At 50.0% G+C, this 17,204-nt stretch overlaps 1 protein-coding gene across 1 annotated transcript in view; it reads right to left on the bottom strand.

Annotated features, from left to right (window-relative positions):
- LOC115089379 (sodium-coupled neutral amino acid transporter 3-like) overlaps positions 1-17,204 on the bottom strand; it is an 89,624-nt gene that overhangs the window by 70,467 nt on the left and 1,953 nt on the right. Inside the window, exons 2-3 of the mRNA XM_029597470.1 lie at positions 12,979-13,118; positions 947-1,029 (exon numbers count right to left, since the gene is read on the bottom strand). Coding sequence (XP_029453330.1) covers positions 947-1,029; positions 12,979-13,118 — 223 coding nt within the window. The remainder of the gene's footprint in view (positions 1-946; positions 1,030-12,978; positions 13,119-17,204) is intronic.

The following is a 17,204-nucleotide window of genomic DNA, read 5'->3' as shown; positions in this document are numbered from 1 at the left end:
TTTTTGCCAACTTTCTGTGTGCGGACTCTTATCCTCCGAAATCTTGATTGAGTTTTAGGTTTTGACTAAGAAATGTAGCTGCAGTGATTTTTAATTAAAGTAAACAGTAACTGTTCTATTCTGTGTTTGGGTATTTGTAGGTGGATACAACAGTATGGCTACGTCCATAAATCAATGGGCAAAAGCATGCATGAATAAGTCTGTTCTTGATGATTAGGATTGCATACTGGATGATATTTGGCCAGTCTGGCTGTATTTCATTAAAGGAGGCAAGCAATAGAATATTGTTAAACCAACAATATAACTTCCTCTATTCCACTATTGGCCTCCACAGTAGCAAACCCTTCTCCTTCTCCCTAGAACTTCTCCAATCTTCCCCTGTTCACAAATATTTTCTCAGAAGCAGGGGCCAGTTATAGGCCTGATCATGGTGGCAGCAGCAGTGACAAGTTGAGAAGATGCCAAGACTGGGACTGATCCATGCCTGACCCCTTGGGGGACCCACTTCTTCTGGATCCCCAGGGCCTTTGAATGGTGCATGCTGGCGCAGTTCATAACTTGTCACTGCCGCCACCATAGGTGAGTTTATGACTATCCCTGATTCTGAAGAAAAGGTCCACAGGGAATAAGGGAAGAGAAACTTATGGAGAGGAAAAGATACATGAGGAGGAGGAGGAGGTAGTGGATGGGAGAAGGTCCAGGGAGAGGAAGTTGGTTGCGAAGGAGAGGGAGAGATGAAGTTGGGGGAAGGAAAGACTAGACAGTTATTAAATTTTTCAAAATTAGCAAACTTACTGATGAACTCAAGTTATCTTGTCACACAACTGTTGCCATTCTACTGTCCCCCTCCTCATCACCAGGCACTGTAAATCAGTGTCATCTGTCTAGATGTAACCCCCCATCTTCCTTCCCCTCTCTCACACTTGCTCTAATCTGTTATGCTCACCAAGTTGTTTCATCAGTGCCAGCGGTAAAATAATTGTGACTGAAACCATCACCACTAGGTAGTTTCCATTCAGGTACCACTCTCTGTGAACAAAGAAGAAAGGGTTAATCTTCAAGGATATGCTCACAGAGCACGGATGTGAGGAAGATCACACCAATAGAATTATAATTGAAGGGGTAGGAAAATTAGGGTGATCGACTGGCTCTGGATTGTAAAAAAAAACAAAAACAGGTGAATCAGGCCTGGTTTTCAACTCCTATTTCAAAGCATTTTATAAAAGTCTCAATAAAAACAGTTCAGCAAAAAATAAATAAATAAATACAATCACATTTTAGTAAGTATATATAAATTCTGGTGAAACAGAAAATTCTGTTATAACACAAAAGTTCTATTAAATCCAGAACTTCAGCGATATCACGAAAAGCCAAGTCATGCGATATCACATAGAATAGGGAAACACTATTTTATATGGCTCTGGGGATTTGTGTTGCAATCTTACTCAACTCAACAGAAAAATGCAGATCCAATGTTGGTTTTGCCCCATTGCACATGTGGAATTCTGATTTCCCTAAGAAAATCAGAATTTTATCTCTAAGCATACAATGGGATAAAATGAAGACCCGATTACGCACGTTGGGTTGAGCTGGGTGAAGTGGCAAGCCTACTCTGGACAGACTACAGGGGTTAGAAGTACACATTTCTCACAGTAGCTCTACCAGCTACTATGTAATAATCCAGTATTTGCAGGCCTGCATATCATCTCCCAGAGAAGAAGAGAAAGGATAACAGTTTACTAGGAGCTCCAGGATGGCACGTGAGCTCATACAGAAACACACAGAGCATCCCTCTGCAGTAGATGCAGGTACAGTATACTCTCAGCACATAAGGTGTGGAGTCAACATTTACATGGGAGGCAGAGTACAGAACAATGCCTATGTTAGTAGCATCCTTTCTGCTCGCAAAGAAGGAAGACCCTCCTGAATCGTAAGTAGAGATTCCAGAGGGGTAGCGGTTGGAGAAGTTTGGTAGACTGAATGAGATTTATTATATCGGGTGATGGGAGGGAAGGGATTGTGACTCCATGGTGTTAGGTTTTAGATGCTCAGTTGCAGCTAAGGTTGAGTGACCTAAGTTGCTAGGTGTCCCAAATTTGGCCACCTAGATTTAAGTGAATTTCTAGCTGAATCTAGACACCTAGATTTTCAGTGAAAATCTCCCTAACTCTAGGTTGCCAATTTTTCACCCTGCCCTGAACCCTGGAAGGGTGGGAAAAAATTCTTATAAACAAACAAACAAATAAATAAAATACTGAGTGGGGCGGCAATTGGCAACTTACCCAGGTAAACTATAGCTGAGAAATTCAGCAGGACACATTTCCTGCTGAATATACCCAGCCAAATTAAAAGTGATTCTGATCATTATACAAAGATAATATTAGACCTGCTCTCCACCCTGACCAGACTTAGGGGCCGATGCAATAAATATGCGTAGAAAGCAGGCGCTGGACAGTCAGCGCCCGCTTTCTTGGGGCACCATGCAATATTTAAATTAGGGGGTCATGTTAGTAAGGAGGTGCTAGGGTTGCTTGTGTGCCCCTAGCTCCTCCTTGCTAACGAGAACCAGAATGGCGTCGGCGGTCTGCTGGTTAGGAAAACTGATGCCGAGTTTATTGGCGTCTGTTTTCCTAAACACCGCACAGCCAGGGGGTTCAGGAAACGGACTCCTTTCTTTTTTTTTTCTATTTTTTAACTTTCTTTAATTTTGTTTTTCCTCCTACTTAATATCGCAACAATATTAAGTAGGAGGCAGTACAGAAAAGCAGTTTTTTTTGCATGTGATTAGCGCTATTAGACTCATTCTACATTGATCGCGTGTTGAATAGGCACTAATCCCCTTATAGCATTAGGGGATTCATTAGCGCCTATTCAACCCGCCTCCGACTGCGGGTTATACAGTGCACTTGGCTGAGTGCACTGTATTGCATCGGCCCCTTACTTGGATAAACTTAGCCAGGTAGTGCTACCTGGCTAAGTTTAAGCCCTGCCCTCAGGAGGCTGCTGTATTCTTCTTAATCCAGGCATGTTTTAGTGGTAATGACTTACTCAGTTAAAGCTATCTTGTTCGGTGGGGCAGAAAATTCAAAACTCGGGATTTGACCAGCTAAGTCCAAACTTAGCTGGACAAACCCATTTAAATATGTACTTCTCACCAAATAAGAAAATTAACAGTTTTATCAAGAAGTCACAAACGTATTGACTTGAGAATGTGTGTGGCTATCATTTTTATAATAGTTCTCATGACCTCATCCCAATGAATAAAAGATCCTTATGAGGAACTCCACTTCAAACAAGCACTTCTATTTATTATTCCTGCCTTGCGTGTTCCATTAGGATGAATATATACATTCTAATTATAATTTTAATTGCATCTCCTGGAGAAGAATATTCTCCATTAATGTCTTCAACATAGTGAAGGTCCTATGCATCTGAGTTATTGTGGCTTCACTGTCGCATTTTGCTTTCCGTTTAATTAAAAAGTGGGATATTGTATTAGAGCACTGCATGTTCTTTCAGATTTTGTAATTGTTGGAGACTGACATGTACTCACTGACTGACCAAGTCATCATGTCATCAAAAAGGGTATTCAAAAAGGCATTCACACTTTCCTTTGTTACTGAGTCAAGGTAATGCCAAACTTGAAAATATGACTACTCATTATCTAGTTGCAAATTAGACTTGAGCCATTGGAAGGCATGTATGACTATAGAGTTTGGTAAAAGGAAGTCCTGGGCAATGCAAAATTCTAGTCTTCTTCACCTGTTGAAGACCTGTTGAAGACTCTGCACTGAAGTGCTGTCGAAAATCAGAGTTTTCTTGTATAGGTGTAGTTTTGGGATTGTGTTTTAGTCCAAATGAATATATAGAATTAAGGGTCAACAAACAAGTTCTTTTTTTTTATTGGATCAAGTCAATCATATTTCTTGATTCAGATCATACTTTTTTTGTTTTTCATTTCTGTTGCGTGCCCCATCAGCGCCTGGCCTGCGCACGGACCTCCTCACCTCGTCCTGTCCGATCCATCCGGAAAACTGCAACGCCTGAGCCCGGCGGGGTCCCAAGCTTAGGTGCTACTGTCACCGGCCCCCAACTCCTGCTTCCAGTCTCTCTGGGCATCGAGGCCCACTCCTTCGCCACCTCTGCTCTTGTTGATACAGGAGCCTGTGGCAGCTTCATCATGGATGACATTGTCAAGCTTCTGAACATTCCTCTTCAGGCATTAGATATGAGCCTCCACATTGCCTCCATTCAAGGAGAAAATCTTCCAGGGCTCATCACCCATCGAACAGTGGCTGTCCGTCTTACCGTGGGCACTCTCCACGAGGAGGAGATGTCCTTCTATGTGTTAAAATGTTCTACACATCCAGTCATCCTGGGGCTGCCCTGGCTCCAGGTCCACGAACCCCAGTTCGATTGGCATGCTCTGCAGTTGGTGCAGTGGGGTTCCAAATGCCAGAAGACATGTCTACATTAAGAATCTCCAGCAGTCTCTGTCTTGAAGCCTACCACTCTATCTGGTTTGCCTACCCAGTATATTGAGTTTGAAGATGTCTTCTCGAAGCAGAAGGCAGACACCTTGTCTCCACTACGCAAGTTCAATTGCTCCATAAAACTTCTGCCAGGCACGACTCCTCCCAAGGGAAGAACTTATCCATTGTCTCGTCCAGAAAACCTAGCCAAGTCTGAGTATATCAAAGAGAACTTAGAAAAAGGGTTCATTCGTCCCTCTGATTCTCCCGCTGGAGCGGGCTTTTTCTTTGTCAAGAAAAAGGACGGCGGTTTATGCCCTTGTATTGACTACAGAAGGCTCAATGCCATAAACTGCAAAGACCGGTACCCTCTGCCCCTTATCAGTGAGCTGTTTGACCACCTTCAAGGGGCACGGATCTTCACCAAGTTGGATTTGAGGGGTGCAAACAATCTGGTACACATCCAACCAGAAGATATCTAGAAAACCGCATTCAACCCAAGAGATGGTCACTATGAATATACCGTGATGCCTTTTGGGCTTTGCAATGCTCCAGCGATCTTTCAACGCCTTATGAACGAAATCCTCCAAGACTTCTTGTACTCATTTGTAGTCGTATAGCTTGACGACATCCTGATCTTTTCCAAAGACCTTGAATCCCATCGAGATCATGTTCGGATCATTCTCCAATGTCTAAGAGAAAATCACCTTTATGCCAAGTTAGAAAAGTGCCTCTTCAAGTGAAATAGCTTACCCTTCCTAGGGTACATCATATCTGATTGAGGCTTCTCCATGGATCCAGATAAAGTCCAGGTGATCTGAGACTGGCCCCAGCCAGTAGGCCTATGGGCCTTTCAACGTTTCCTTGGCTTTACTAATTATTACAGGAGCTTCATTGCCAATTATTCTACCCTAGCTGCTCCGCTCACCACCATGACCAAGAAAGAGGCTAACACTCGTGTGTGGACTCCCAAAGTACAAGCCGCCTTCCAGACGCTCAAAGAAGCATTCTGTTCCGGTCCTTGTCTTCAGCATCCAGACCCAAGACGCCCATTCGTCGTCGAAGTCGACGCCTTTGCAATTGGAGCAGGAGCCGTCAGTTTTCTCCAAAGGATAAATTGATACCTTGTTCATTCTACTCACACAAGGTCTCTCCTACAGAGCAGCACTATACCATTGGTGACCGAGAACGTCTAGCTGTCAAGTTGGCGCTCCAAGAGTGGCGCCCCTGGTTGGAAGGGGCGCAACATAAATTTACCATTTTCACTGACCATAAGAATATAAAGAAGCTCAACTCTTGAATCCTAGACAAGCCCGATGGGCGCTCTTCTTTGAACGGTTTAATTTTGTTCTACGTTATCGCCCAGCTTCCAAGAACTTCTGTGCTGATGCACTATCAAGATCCTTCGAGCCTGAGGATGTTCCTGATGTTCCTAGACACATCATAGATCCTTCCTGCGTATCTCTTGCCATGACCACTACAGTTCCAGTTGGGAAAACTGTTGTTCCACGTAGATTACGTGAACAAGTTATGAAATGGGCCCATGATTCCAAGTTGGCAGGACACCAGGGTCATACCAGGACCCTAGAGATGTCGTGGAGATATTACTGGTGGCCCAACATGGTGCAAGACTCCCGTAACTATGTAGATTCATGTCCCGTCTGCACCCAACAGAAGCCACCTACCGGACGACCTTGGGGCCTACTCCAACTGCTTCCAGCATCTACTGAGCCATGGTCCAGCATCTCAATGGACTTCATCAGAGACCTGCCTCCGTTTCAGAACAATACCGTAATCTGGGTCATCATCGATCGTTTTTCGAAAATGGATCACTTCATTTCCCTGCCGGGCCTCCCATCGGCCCCAGAACTAGCCAAGTTGTTTCTGAAACACATTTTCCGTCTTCATGGACTCCCAAAGGAAATTATATCTGACCAGGGACCGCAGTTTGCCGCCAGGTACTGGCACTCTCTATGCAAAAAGTTTAACATTGCCTTGAATTTCACTTCAGCCTATCACCCACAGGCCAATGGTCAATGTGAAAGGACCAACCTGATCTTGAAAACATTCCGTCATTCCTACGTGAATGACCAGCAGGACAACTGGTCTGATCTGTTACCCTGGGCTGAGCTGTCGCATAATACCCATGTCGCTGCTGCCACTGATGTATCTCTGTTCTCCGTGGTATTTGGATGACAACCTCGGCTACCATTTCCGGTTCCTCTGACTGTTCCTTCTCCAGCTGCGCAATTCATGGCCCACACCATTTGTCAGGTGTGGAATCAAGTCAAAAAACACCTTACCCAGGCCGCTGAGTGCTCCAAGAGCACTTCTGATGCCCATAGACGTCCCGCTCTACTCTTCTGTCCTGGTCAGAAGGTGTGGTTAAGCACCTGACACACAAGATTGAGACTCCCTTCTCATCGCCTGGCTCCCAAGTACATCGGCCCATTTCCAGTGCTTCGAAGAGTGGGAGCAGTGTTTATTCAACTTCAGCTACCTCATGCCATGGGCATCCACAACACATTCCGTGTCTCTCTGTTGAAGCCTTTGGTCCTCTCCTGGCCCTCTCATAGAGATACTTCACCTCCGTGGATCTCTATTGAACGGACTCGTCACTCCAGGTAAGAGAGGTCCTCAACGTCCGTTGGTGTCGAGGCAGATGGGAATACCTCTTAGCCTGGGAGGGTTATGGGGCCGAGGAGAACTCATGGGAGCCATACCACAACATTCTTGATAAAGAGCTCTTCAGGACTTTCCATAGGACCTATCCTGAAAATCCACGGCCGCGTAGAGGGAGGACTAGAAGGGGGGTACTGTTGCGCGTGCCCCATCTGTGCCTGGCCCATGCATGGGCCTGCTCACCTCGCTAGCTCCTCTGCAAGTCATGGATCGGCCTCCCCAGCGGCAGCCGCAAGCTCCTCCAGGCCTCGGCATCCAGCGGCGGCAGTCGCCGAGCCTTCCACTATGCACCAGGCCTCACGCCGGAGTTCGGCGTCCCCAGTGGTGTTGGACATGCCCCTACACGCATGCCTCTACATGTACGATATAATGAAGTCCCTACCTGCACTTCCTTGCTGTTACGCTTGGGCTCCGGTCAGGAGGCGTGAACACCACCCAGCAGGGTGGCTCCAGGTGGAGAGAGACAGGAAGCTAGAAACAGTGTCTGGTTCCAGGCTGGGTCAAGGCAGGCAGCAATAAGCAGTGTCTAGTTCAGGCTGGGTCAGAGCAGGCGGCAAGGAGCAGAGTCTAAGTTCAGGCTGGGTCAGGGCAGGCGGCAATGAGCAGAGTCTAAGTTCAGGCTGGGTCAGGGCAGGCGGCAATGAGCAGAGTCTAAGTTCAGGCTGGGTCAGGGCAGGCGGCAATGAGCAGAGTCTAAGTTCAGGCTGGGTCAGGGCACAGTAAGCAGGGCAAGGCAGGTCAGAAGGCCCGTAGGCCACACACACACAGAAGGCCCGTAGGCCACACACCATAAGCGGGGCAAGGCAGGTCAGAAGGCCCGTAGGCTCCACACACACAGACAGAAGGCCCGTAGGCCACACACCATAAGCAGAGCAGGGCAGGTCAGAAGGCCCATAGGCCACACACACACAGAAGGCCCGTAGGCCACACACCATAAGCGGGGCAAGGCAGGTCAGAAGGCCCGTGGGCTCCACACACACAGACAGAAGGCCCGTAGGCCACACACCATAAGCAGAGCAGGGCAGGTCAGAAGGCCCGTGGGCTCCACACACACAGACAGAAGGCCCGTAGGCCACACACCATAAGCAGAGCAGGGCAGGTCAGAAGGCCCGTAGGCCACACACACACAGAAGGCCCGTAGGCCACACACCGTAAGCAGAGCAATCAGGTCAGAAGGCCCGTAGGCCAGGTGAGAACAACGAGGAAGGAGGCCCGAAGGCCGCGCAAGGCAAGGCAAGGCAAGGAAAGGCCCGAAGGCCGCGCAGGGCAAAGCAAGGAAAGGCCCGAAGGCCGCGCAGGGCTAGGCAAGGAAAGGCCCGAAGGCCGCGCAGGGCTAGGCAAGGAAAGGCCCGAAGGCCGCGCAGGGCTAGAGCAGGGAGCCCAGGTGAGCTCGATGCCGAAGCACCGAGGCAACTGTCAGGCAGGGTTATAAGGACACACCCAGAGCACAGAGTGGACAGATAAGATGGACTGGGCCTGTCCGGAAAGCCAGCACTAGAGGGACCCCTGGTGGTGAGGCGGTTGCACTGCAGCCAAAACTGTAACAGTACCCCCTCCTCAAGGCCTCCCCCTCCTCCTGGGTCCCATCTTAGCAGGGGGTACTCAAAGATGAGATCTGGCCCCTCCGAGGGCAACAACAGCTGGAGCCATTCAACAGGCTCAGATGGCTGAGTTAGAAAGTCTGTTAGTGGTACCGGTTTGAGCCCCTCCGGAGGTGGCAGCAGGACCGGTTTAGCAGGCTCTTCTCGGGGTAGTGCAGCAGGTTCGGGCCCCTCTCGGGATGAAACGGCAGGCTTGGCCCCTCTCGGGATGAAACAGCAGGCTTGGCCCCCTCTTGGGGCGATGCAGCAGGCTTGGCCCCCTCTTGGGGCGATGCAGCAGGCTTGGCTCCCTCTTGGGGCGATGCAGCAGGCTTGGCCCCCTCTTGGGGCGATGCAGCAGGCTTGGCCCCCTCCTGGGGTGATGCAGCAGGCTTGGCCCCCTCTTGGGGCGATGTAGCAGGCTTGGCCCCCTCTTGGGGCGATGTAGCAGGCTTGGCCCCCTCTTGGGGTGATGCAGCAGGCTTGGTCCCCTCTTGGGGCGATGGAGCAGGCTTGGCCCCCTCCTGGGGTGATGCAGCAGGCTTGGCCCCCTCCTGGGGTGATGCAGCAGGCTTGGCCCCCTCCTGGGGTGATGCAGCAGGCTTGGCCCCCTCCTGGGGTGATGCAGCAGGCTTGGCCCCCTCTTGGGGCGATGTAGCAGGCTTGGCCCCCTCTTGGGGTGATGCAGCAGGCTTGGCCCCCTCTTGGGGCGATGTAGCAGGCTTGGCCCCCTCTTGGGGTGATGCAGCAGGCTTGGCCCCCTCTTGGGGCGATGCAGCAGGCTTGGTCCCCTCTTGGGGCGATGTAGCAGGCTTGGCCCCCTCCTGGGGTGATGCAGCAGGCTTGGCCCCCTCTTGGGGCGATGTAGCAGGCTTGGCCCCCTCTTGGGGTGATGCAGCAGGCTTGGCCCCCTCTTGGGGCGATGCAGCAGGCTTGGCCCCCTCTTGGGGTGATGCAGCAGGCTTGGTCCCCTCTTGGGGCGATGTAGCAGGCTTGGCCCCCTCCTGGGGCGATGTAGCAGGCTTGGCCCCCTCCTGGGGTGATGCAGCAGGCTTGGCCCCCCCCCTGGGGTGATGAAACAGGCTCAGATGGCAGAGCAGCAAGGTTTGAAGCAGTGCACATAAAAGACTCAAGTAGCACTGCTGTGGGCTGGATACCTCGAGCCACACTCTGAGGCTCCTTATTTTGTTTCTGGAGGAGCAGTTTAGAGAAGGCACAGGCAGTTCTAGGACGTCTAGGGAATGTGCTCGTTAGTGTCTCAACAGCAGCTGTGGGCAGCAGAGCCCTGCTAGAGTTAATCAACTCTCTCCGTTTGAGAGAAACCTGTTCCTGAGGCTCTAGCACTGGTGTCACAGAAGCTTCTTGGCCAGGTAAGTCCTGGGTTTTTCCATCCACAAACTGCCAGCAAAAATGTCTGTTTTAGTTGAGCCAGAAACAGAATACTGGTTAGGAGAGCTGATAGCTTTTTTTTAATGGCACAGCTGGTCCTAGAGCAGAACACCGGGGGCAGGGTTTGCCTGGTGGTAACAAACACGGAAGACAGGAGCATTTCCACCACCCTGGTTTAGGAGCCAGACAGTTCAAACATTCCTGATAGACAGAGACATTTTTCTTGTTGCAATTATTGCAAGACCAGTGTTCCTGACCAACAAGTTCACAGGCTAGACAGTTCTGATAGCTTGGATAATTCAAAGTCTGACAGGAATTGCAGGTATAAAACTTTAAAGAAGGAGGCATCTTGAATTAGTGAAAAAGTTGACTCACCGGCAGGACACAGACCATCTCTTCCCCTGGAAATTTGATGGCTTCGGCATACTGTTACGCTTGGGCTCCGGTCAGGAGGCGTGAACACCACCCAGCAGGGTGGCTCCAGGTGGAGAGAGACAGGAAGCTAGAAACAGTGTCTGGTTCCAGGCTGGGTCAAGGCAGGCAGCAATAAGCAGTGTCTAGTTCAGGCTGGGTCAGAGCAGGCGGCAAGGAGCAGAGTCTAAGTTCAGGCTGGGTCAGGGCAGGCGGCAATGAGCAGAGTCTAAGTTCAGGCTGGGTCAGGGCAGGCGGCAATGAGCAGAGTCTAAGTTCAGGCTGGGTCAGGGCAGGCGGCAATGAGCAGAGTCTAAGTTCAGGCTGGGTCAGGGCACAGTAAGCAGGGCAAGGCAGGTCAGAAGGCCCGTAGGCCACACACACACAGAAGGCCCGTAGGCCACACACCATAAGCGGGGCAAGGCAGGTCAGAAGGCCCGTAGGCCACACACACACAGAAGGCCCGTAGGCCACACACCGTAAGCAGAGCAAGCAGGTCAGAAGGCCCGTAGGCCAGGTGAGAACAACGAGGAAGGAGGCCCGAAGGCCGCGCAAGGCAAGGCAAGGAAAGGCCCGAAGGCCGCGCAGGGCAAGGCAAGGAAAGGCCCGAAGGCCGCGCAGGGCTAGAGCAGAGAGCCCAGGTGAGCTCGATGCCGAAGCACCGAGGCAACTGTCAGGCAGGGTTATAAGGACACACCCAGAGCACAGAGTGGACAGATAAGATGGACTGGGCCTGTCCGGAAAGCCAGCACTAGAGGGACCCCTGGTGGTGAGGCGGTTGCACTGCAGCCAAAACTGTAACACTTGCCTTGGCAATCGGGTCGGCACTGTAAGTGTACTAGTTTGCCTCTGCGTTCACAGTCTTGTTCCAGTCTTGTTCCAGCAACCTACTGTCCAGCGTCCTTCTGTTCCAGTGTCTGTCTGTCCTGTCTTCCCAGGTAGTACCCTCAGACTGTCTCTCAGGTACTGACCTCGGCCTGCTCCTTGACCATTCTGTTTGCTGTCTGAATCCTGACCTCTGCCTGCCTTGTGACCTCGTCTGACCTCTGGAACCTGACTCCTGCTTCGTTGACTACTCCTCGGACTGATCCTCGGATTCTGACTCCAGCTGCCATTGACCTCGACTCTTGTTTCTGGCTCTATCCCTTGCCTTGTCATCGCCTACGCTGTTCTGGCCTTCCTTGCTCCTCCAGACCTACAGCCGTGTGTCCGACCATGCTCCCTTACTGTTCGCGGCAAGCGGTGAAGCTCATCCTAGCCTCTGTCTCCTCCTGTGCTCCGTCCCCTGGGGGCAGGTACTTCCTGGTATCATGGAGCCGTTCTCCACTGCTCCAGGACAAGGGTCTACCTCCAAGTGCAACACATTTCTACATAATCCATGCTTTGTTTTAATTATTCTATTTACATAACTTTACAAATTATTGGCAGAAAAATATACTTGAGAAATAATAGCTGACAACATTATACAATGACAAAAAAAAAATTAACATAGATCAGAAAATTAAACACAATTCTTAATATAACTCTAATCCACAAGCAACAGAAGGGATTTAAGAAATAGAATACTCAAATAATACAAAAATATGTCAGGAAACAAGCTACCGAGTAGAAAATGTATTTCATATCTACTATGTGCATGTTGGCACTGCCCTGATGTCAAACAGAGTTACACATAGATAAAGACTTTACACCTGCTCCTTCATAAATCTCTCCAACTGCAAAGGATCAACAAAGGAAAATGCACCCGTGAAATTTTATAATACATTTAACTGAGAGCTTCAAAAATAAATCATCACGCAATAAGATAACATGTTGCCAAAAAAGCCAGTAAAGTTTTGTGATTCTAAGGACTCAGGTCTCCTTAGTTAACACAGTGTCCATTTAACAAAGGACAAGTTTAGAAAGTGCAGTGGATGGTACACTCCATTTAGTAACAGTGCCCCTTGGGAAGTGTAGGAATGTTTAGAATGGAATCTACTAAAAACAGCATAGACAATAGGGATGTGAATTGTTTTTGACGATTTAAAATATCGTCCGATATATTTTAAATCGTCAAAAATCGTTAGAGCCGCGATACAATAACAATTCCCCCGATTTATCGTCAAAAAATCGTAAATCGGGGGAAGGGGGAGGGGAAGGGGGAGGGCGGGAAAACCGGCACACTAAAACAACCCTAAAACCCACCCGACCCTTTAAAATAAATCCCCCACCCTCCTGAACCCCCCCAAAATGCCTTAAATTACCTGGGTCCAGAGGAAAGGTCCCAGTGTGATCTTTTACTCTCGGACCTCCTTGCGTTGTAGAAATGGCGCCGGCGCTACGTTTGACCTGTCCACCGTGACCCAAATAGTATTGTTGCCATTGGTCATAGGAAGATCCACTATAAAATCAGTGGCAATGTGTGTCCACGGTTCACTTGGGTGCGGGCAGTGGTTGCAAGAGACCTCAGGGTCGGCCCATCAGTGGCTTCTGACTGGCACAGGTGGGACATGACTCCATGTAGGCTTGGGAGTCCTTCCTCATAGTTGGCACCAGTAGAACCTCTGAAGTGACGATAGGGTTCTGGCTTGGCCAGGATGGCCCGCTAACAGGGAATTGTGCGCCCAGAGGATTTTTTTCTGAAGCGGACTGGGAACCACTGTCTTCCCAGGTGGTACAGTGAATGTGGTTGAAAGGAGCACCTTGTCCGAATTGATGATGTGACACGGAACATCCAGAACGTCCTCGGTGGTGAAGGACCGATAAAGAGCGTGGGCTCGGGTATTCTTATCAGCAGGCCGGTACCATAGTACAAAATTGAACCGAGTAAAAAAGAGCGACCAGCAGGCTTGTCGGTAATTAAGGCGTCGTGCCTGGTGCAGATATTCTAGGTTCTTCTGGTCTGTATATACAGTGACCTGATGCTGAGCCCCTTCAAGCCAGGCACCATTCCTCGAAGGCGAGCTTTATTGCCAATAGTTCTTTGTCCCCTATTCCATAGTTGTGCTCCGCAAGGGAGAAGCGGTGAGAAAAGAAGGAGCAGGAATGTAAAGTGAGGTTGGCAGAATGTTGGCTCAGGACTGCACCAACACCGACGTCGGATGCGTCAACTTCAACAATGAAAGGTCGTCGGGGATCCAGGTGGCGTAAGCATGGTTCTCTAAGGAATGCCTCCTTAAGTCTCTGAAAGGCTGATATGGACTCAGATGACCATTGCGAGGGGTTAGCTCCCTTGTGGGTCACGGCAGTGAGAAGGGCGGTCAGTGTGGAATAGTGTGGAATGAATGACCGATAGTAAGTTCGTAAATCCCAGGAATCTACAAGTGCTTCAGGCCCGCTGGTTTGAGGCCAGTCCTGGATGCTCTTTTGGGGATCCATCTGGAAGCTAAGGCTCGAGACCACATAGCCAAGAAAAGGGACTGTCTCCTGTTCAAAAGAACATTTCTCTAGCTTGGCGTACAAGCGATTTGTCCCTTAGGCGCTGAAGAACTTTGCAAACATCTCGGCGATGATTCTGGAGGTCCCGTGAGAATACCAAGATGTCATCCAGATAGACTACAATGCACTGATAGAGCATGTCTCTGAACACCTCATTCATCATGTTTCTGGAACACTGCTGGGGCGTTACAAAGGCCAAGGGCATTACCAGGTATTCGAATGGCCGTCATGGGTGTTAAAAGCAGTCTTCCATTCATCACCCTGGCGTATTCGGACCAAACTGTAGGCCCCTCTCAGGTCTAATTTGGAGAATATTTTGGCCCTTGGAGCCTATCAAACAGGTCTGAGATTAGTGGCAGGGGGTATCGGTCCTTCTGGGTGATTTCGTTTAAGCCTCGGTAATCTATTCACGGCTGGAGGGAAACATCCTTTTTCCCTATGAAAAAGAATCCTGCTTCAGCAGAGACTTAGAAGGCTGAATGAAACTTTTTACCAGGTTCTCTTGTATGTAGTCCGACATCGCCTTGGTTTCCGTTAGTGAAAGTGGGTACACCTTTTTGCGAGGCGGTTCGGAATTTGGGAGCAAGTTTATCACACAATCAAAGGAGCGGTGAGGTGGCAACGTGTCCACAGCTTTCTTTGAGAATACATCTGCGTAGGTGGAGTATTGTATAGGGAGACCTGGGAGAGACATCGTGATAGTTAAGCAAGGTAGGGGCGACACAACCTCCAGGAGGTTCTTATGACAGGAGGCGCCCCATTGGAAAAGTCGCATGGTGTCCCAGTCAAATTGTAGAGAATGGAGTTTCAACCACGGTAGCCCGCGAACCACCGTTTGAATGGCCTTGTCTAGTACCAGGAAGGAGATGGTCTCCATGTGCATGGATTGGGTATGAAGTTGGATCAGAACTGTTGAGGAAGTCACCTCGCCAGGCAGTGGCTCACTATGGATGGAGGAGAGCAGTAATGGTGTAGGAGTGTATACAGTGGGATCCGGAGATGCTCTACCAGCTGTTGGAGGATAAAATTGCCACCAGCCCCGGAATCCACTAAGGCTAGGGTGTGGAATTCCAGGATACTCGAGTTAATGGAAACAGGAAATGTCAATGGAGGAGAAGGAGATGTCAGGCCTAGGAGAAGTCCTCTGGCAGAACTAGGCCTGGAAGTTTTCCCGGACATAGTGAGCAGGTGGGTACTGCATGTCCAGGTTGACCACAGTCCATGCTATTACTAGCAACGGTAACATGGAATAGACTTAGGTTTTGGGTACTTGCCAGGTTCTTATGGCCTGGATTGGCCACTGTTGGAAACAGGATGCTGGGCTTCATGGACCCTTGGTCTGACCCAGTATGGCATGTTCTTCTTAAAGCATAGTCCTGATTATAGGCAGCGACATCTCTCCTTTGAGGACAAGTGGCTGCGCCCCATCTGCATAGGTTCTTCCTCATCGGTATCTTGTAGAACAAGCAGTATTTGTGGATGGTACTGATGGATACGAGGAGGGTCAGTAGCCACCCTCTTAGGTCCTTTGTTCTCATGTGAGCATTTACGAAGACTGCGGTCAATATAGCCTGCCAAGGTCCACAAGGGCATCTAGAAACTCGGAGAGTTCTCGAGCTGCTAGCTCATTTTTGATGTGCGGACTCAGCCCTTCGAGGAAGATGGCATGAGGACAACACAAATCCAGTGCAAGCCTCAGACGCTAGGGTCCTGAACTCGATGACGAAGTCAGTAAGGGGTTCTGGTACCTTGATGTAGGTGCAGTAAAGTGGAGCTGACGACGGTCTTACGAGCAGGGTTGTCAAAGAGATGGAGCGGAAGAGGGCCAGGAAGCCCGGCAGATCTTGGAGGGATCAGATCCGCTCGCTCTCAGAGGGGTGATGCCTAGGCCAATGCCCGTCCTTCCAGCAGAGATAGGATATAAGTCATTTTGGTAGCTACATCAGGGAAGTATGCAGGCTGTAAAGGAAGTACATGTTGCACTGGCTCAAGAATCCCCTACAGGACAAGGGGGTCACCTGAAAATTGAAGTGGTGCCAGCAAGGCACAAGTGGCTGGAACGGAGGCATCTGTGGAGTAGAACTCAATTTGGCAGATGTCGAGGCTGTGTCCAGCGATTATCTAAGATATTTATGGCATAGCCAAGTTCTCCAGAACTTTCTGCTGATCTGAAATTCACGGGCCAGGCCAGGGATGGCCAGGAGGGCTGAGAGCTGGGGCCGGGTTCATGACTTTGCTCAGTGGGGCTCCTCCCAGAGGGAGGAGCCCCACTGAGCCTTACAGTCGGGAGTCGGAGTCTTGGCTGCGAGATGGGATACAGCAGCGGGTAGTATGAGAGAGTGAACCCTGGAGGTGGGCCCTGGAGCGGCACCACAGCTGCTGACATCAGACTCAGCTATGGAACTGGAGTAGCTAGTTAGTAATGGCACTACCAGAGGAGCAGGGGTGCAGGTAGAAGTACAGTCACTAAAATCCACTGGGTCCGTAGAGATGGTAAATGAGAGGGGATTCCTTGGTGGAAGGTCATGGTAGAGCAGGGTACACCCGAGAGAGATCCCACATAGAGAAAACACCGGAACCGCAGTGTAGTACTCACTAGTGACTGAAGGAGGCAGTTATGCAGGTCCGGAGAAGCCTCGAGAAGCGAGGCAGACAGGAATCCGTGGGTAGGCCCTCAGAGGAGCGGATAGCCAAGAGACGAGATAGGGCCCCCGAGGAGCGGGTACCGGTAGTCTCCAACACAGAAGCAGGAACCAGAACAGAGTTGCAGAGAGAATAGAAATTGTAGACAAGTGAACTCGTTGCCAAGTCGATGTAGGTCTGGGCCGGTTGAGCTTAAGTATCCAGGTTGATGACGTCATCTGATGGGGATGCCCCCGCGGTTCCCGTCATGATGTGGTTAAAGCAGGTTGGGGAGTGCGCGCCTAGAGAACCCCCACGGGTACGATGGCGGTCGGCGGCGTCCATGTCCCTCGAGGAGGCCTGAGAATGGAGGGTGGAAGGCCGGTGATAGCTGGCACAGGCCGCGAGTTCTTTCTAACGGAGCTAATGCAGCAAAGAGGTGAGCAACAGCGGCTGCAGCCGCCTGCAGCCGCTGAGCATAACAACCTGTATGCATGCAAGTTCAACCATGGTGAGCGGAGGAGAGGTGAGGTTTCACTTAACTGCATATTCTTGTATTTTCACACGTATGCACAAATTTCCTTGGGAAACCTATACGCTCATATTAGCAGGTGTAAATGTGCGCAGGTAG

The sequence above is a fragment of the Rhinatrema bivittatum genome, chromosome 4 (assembly GCF_901001135.1).
Source record: "Rhinatrema bivittatum chromosome 4, aRhiBiv1.1, whole genome shotgun sequence".
Taxonomy (NCBI): Eukaryota; Metazoa; Chordata; class Amphibia; order Gymnophiona; family Rhinatrematidae; genus Rhinatrema; species Rhinatrema bivittatum.
This window is presented reverse-complemented; position numbering and strand designations above follow the sequence as displayed.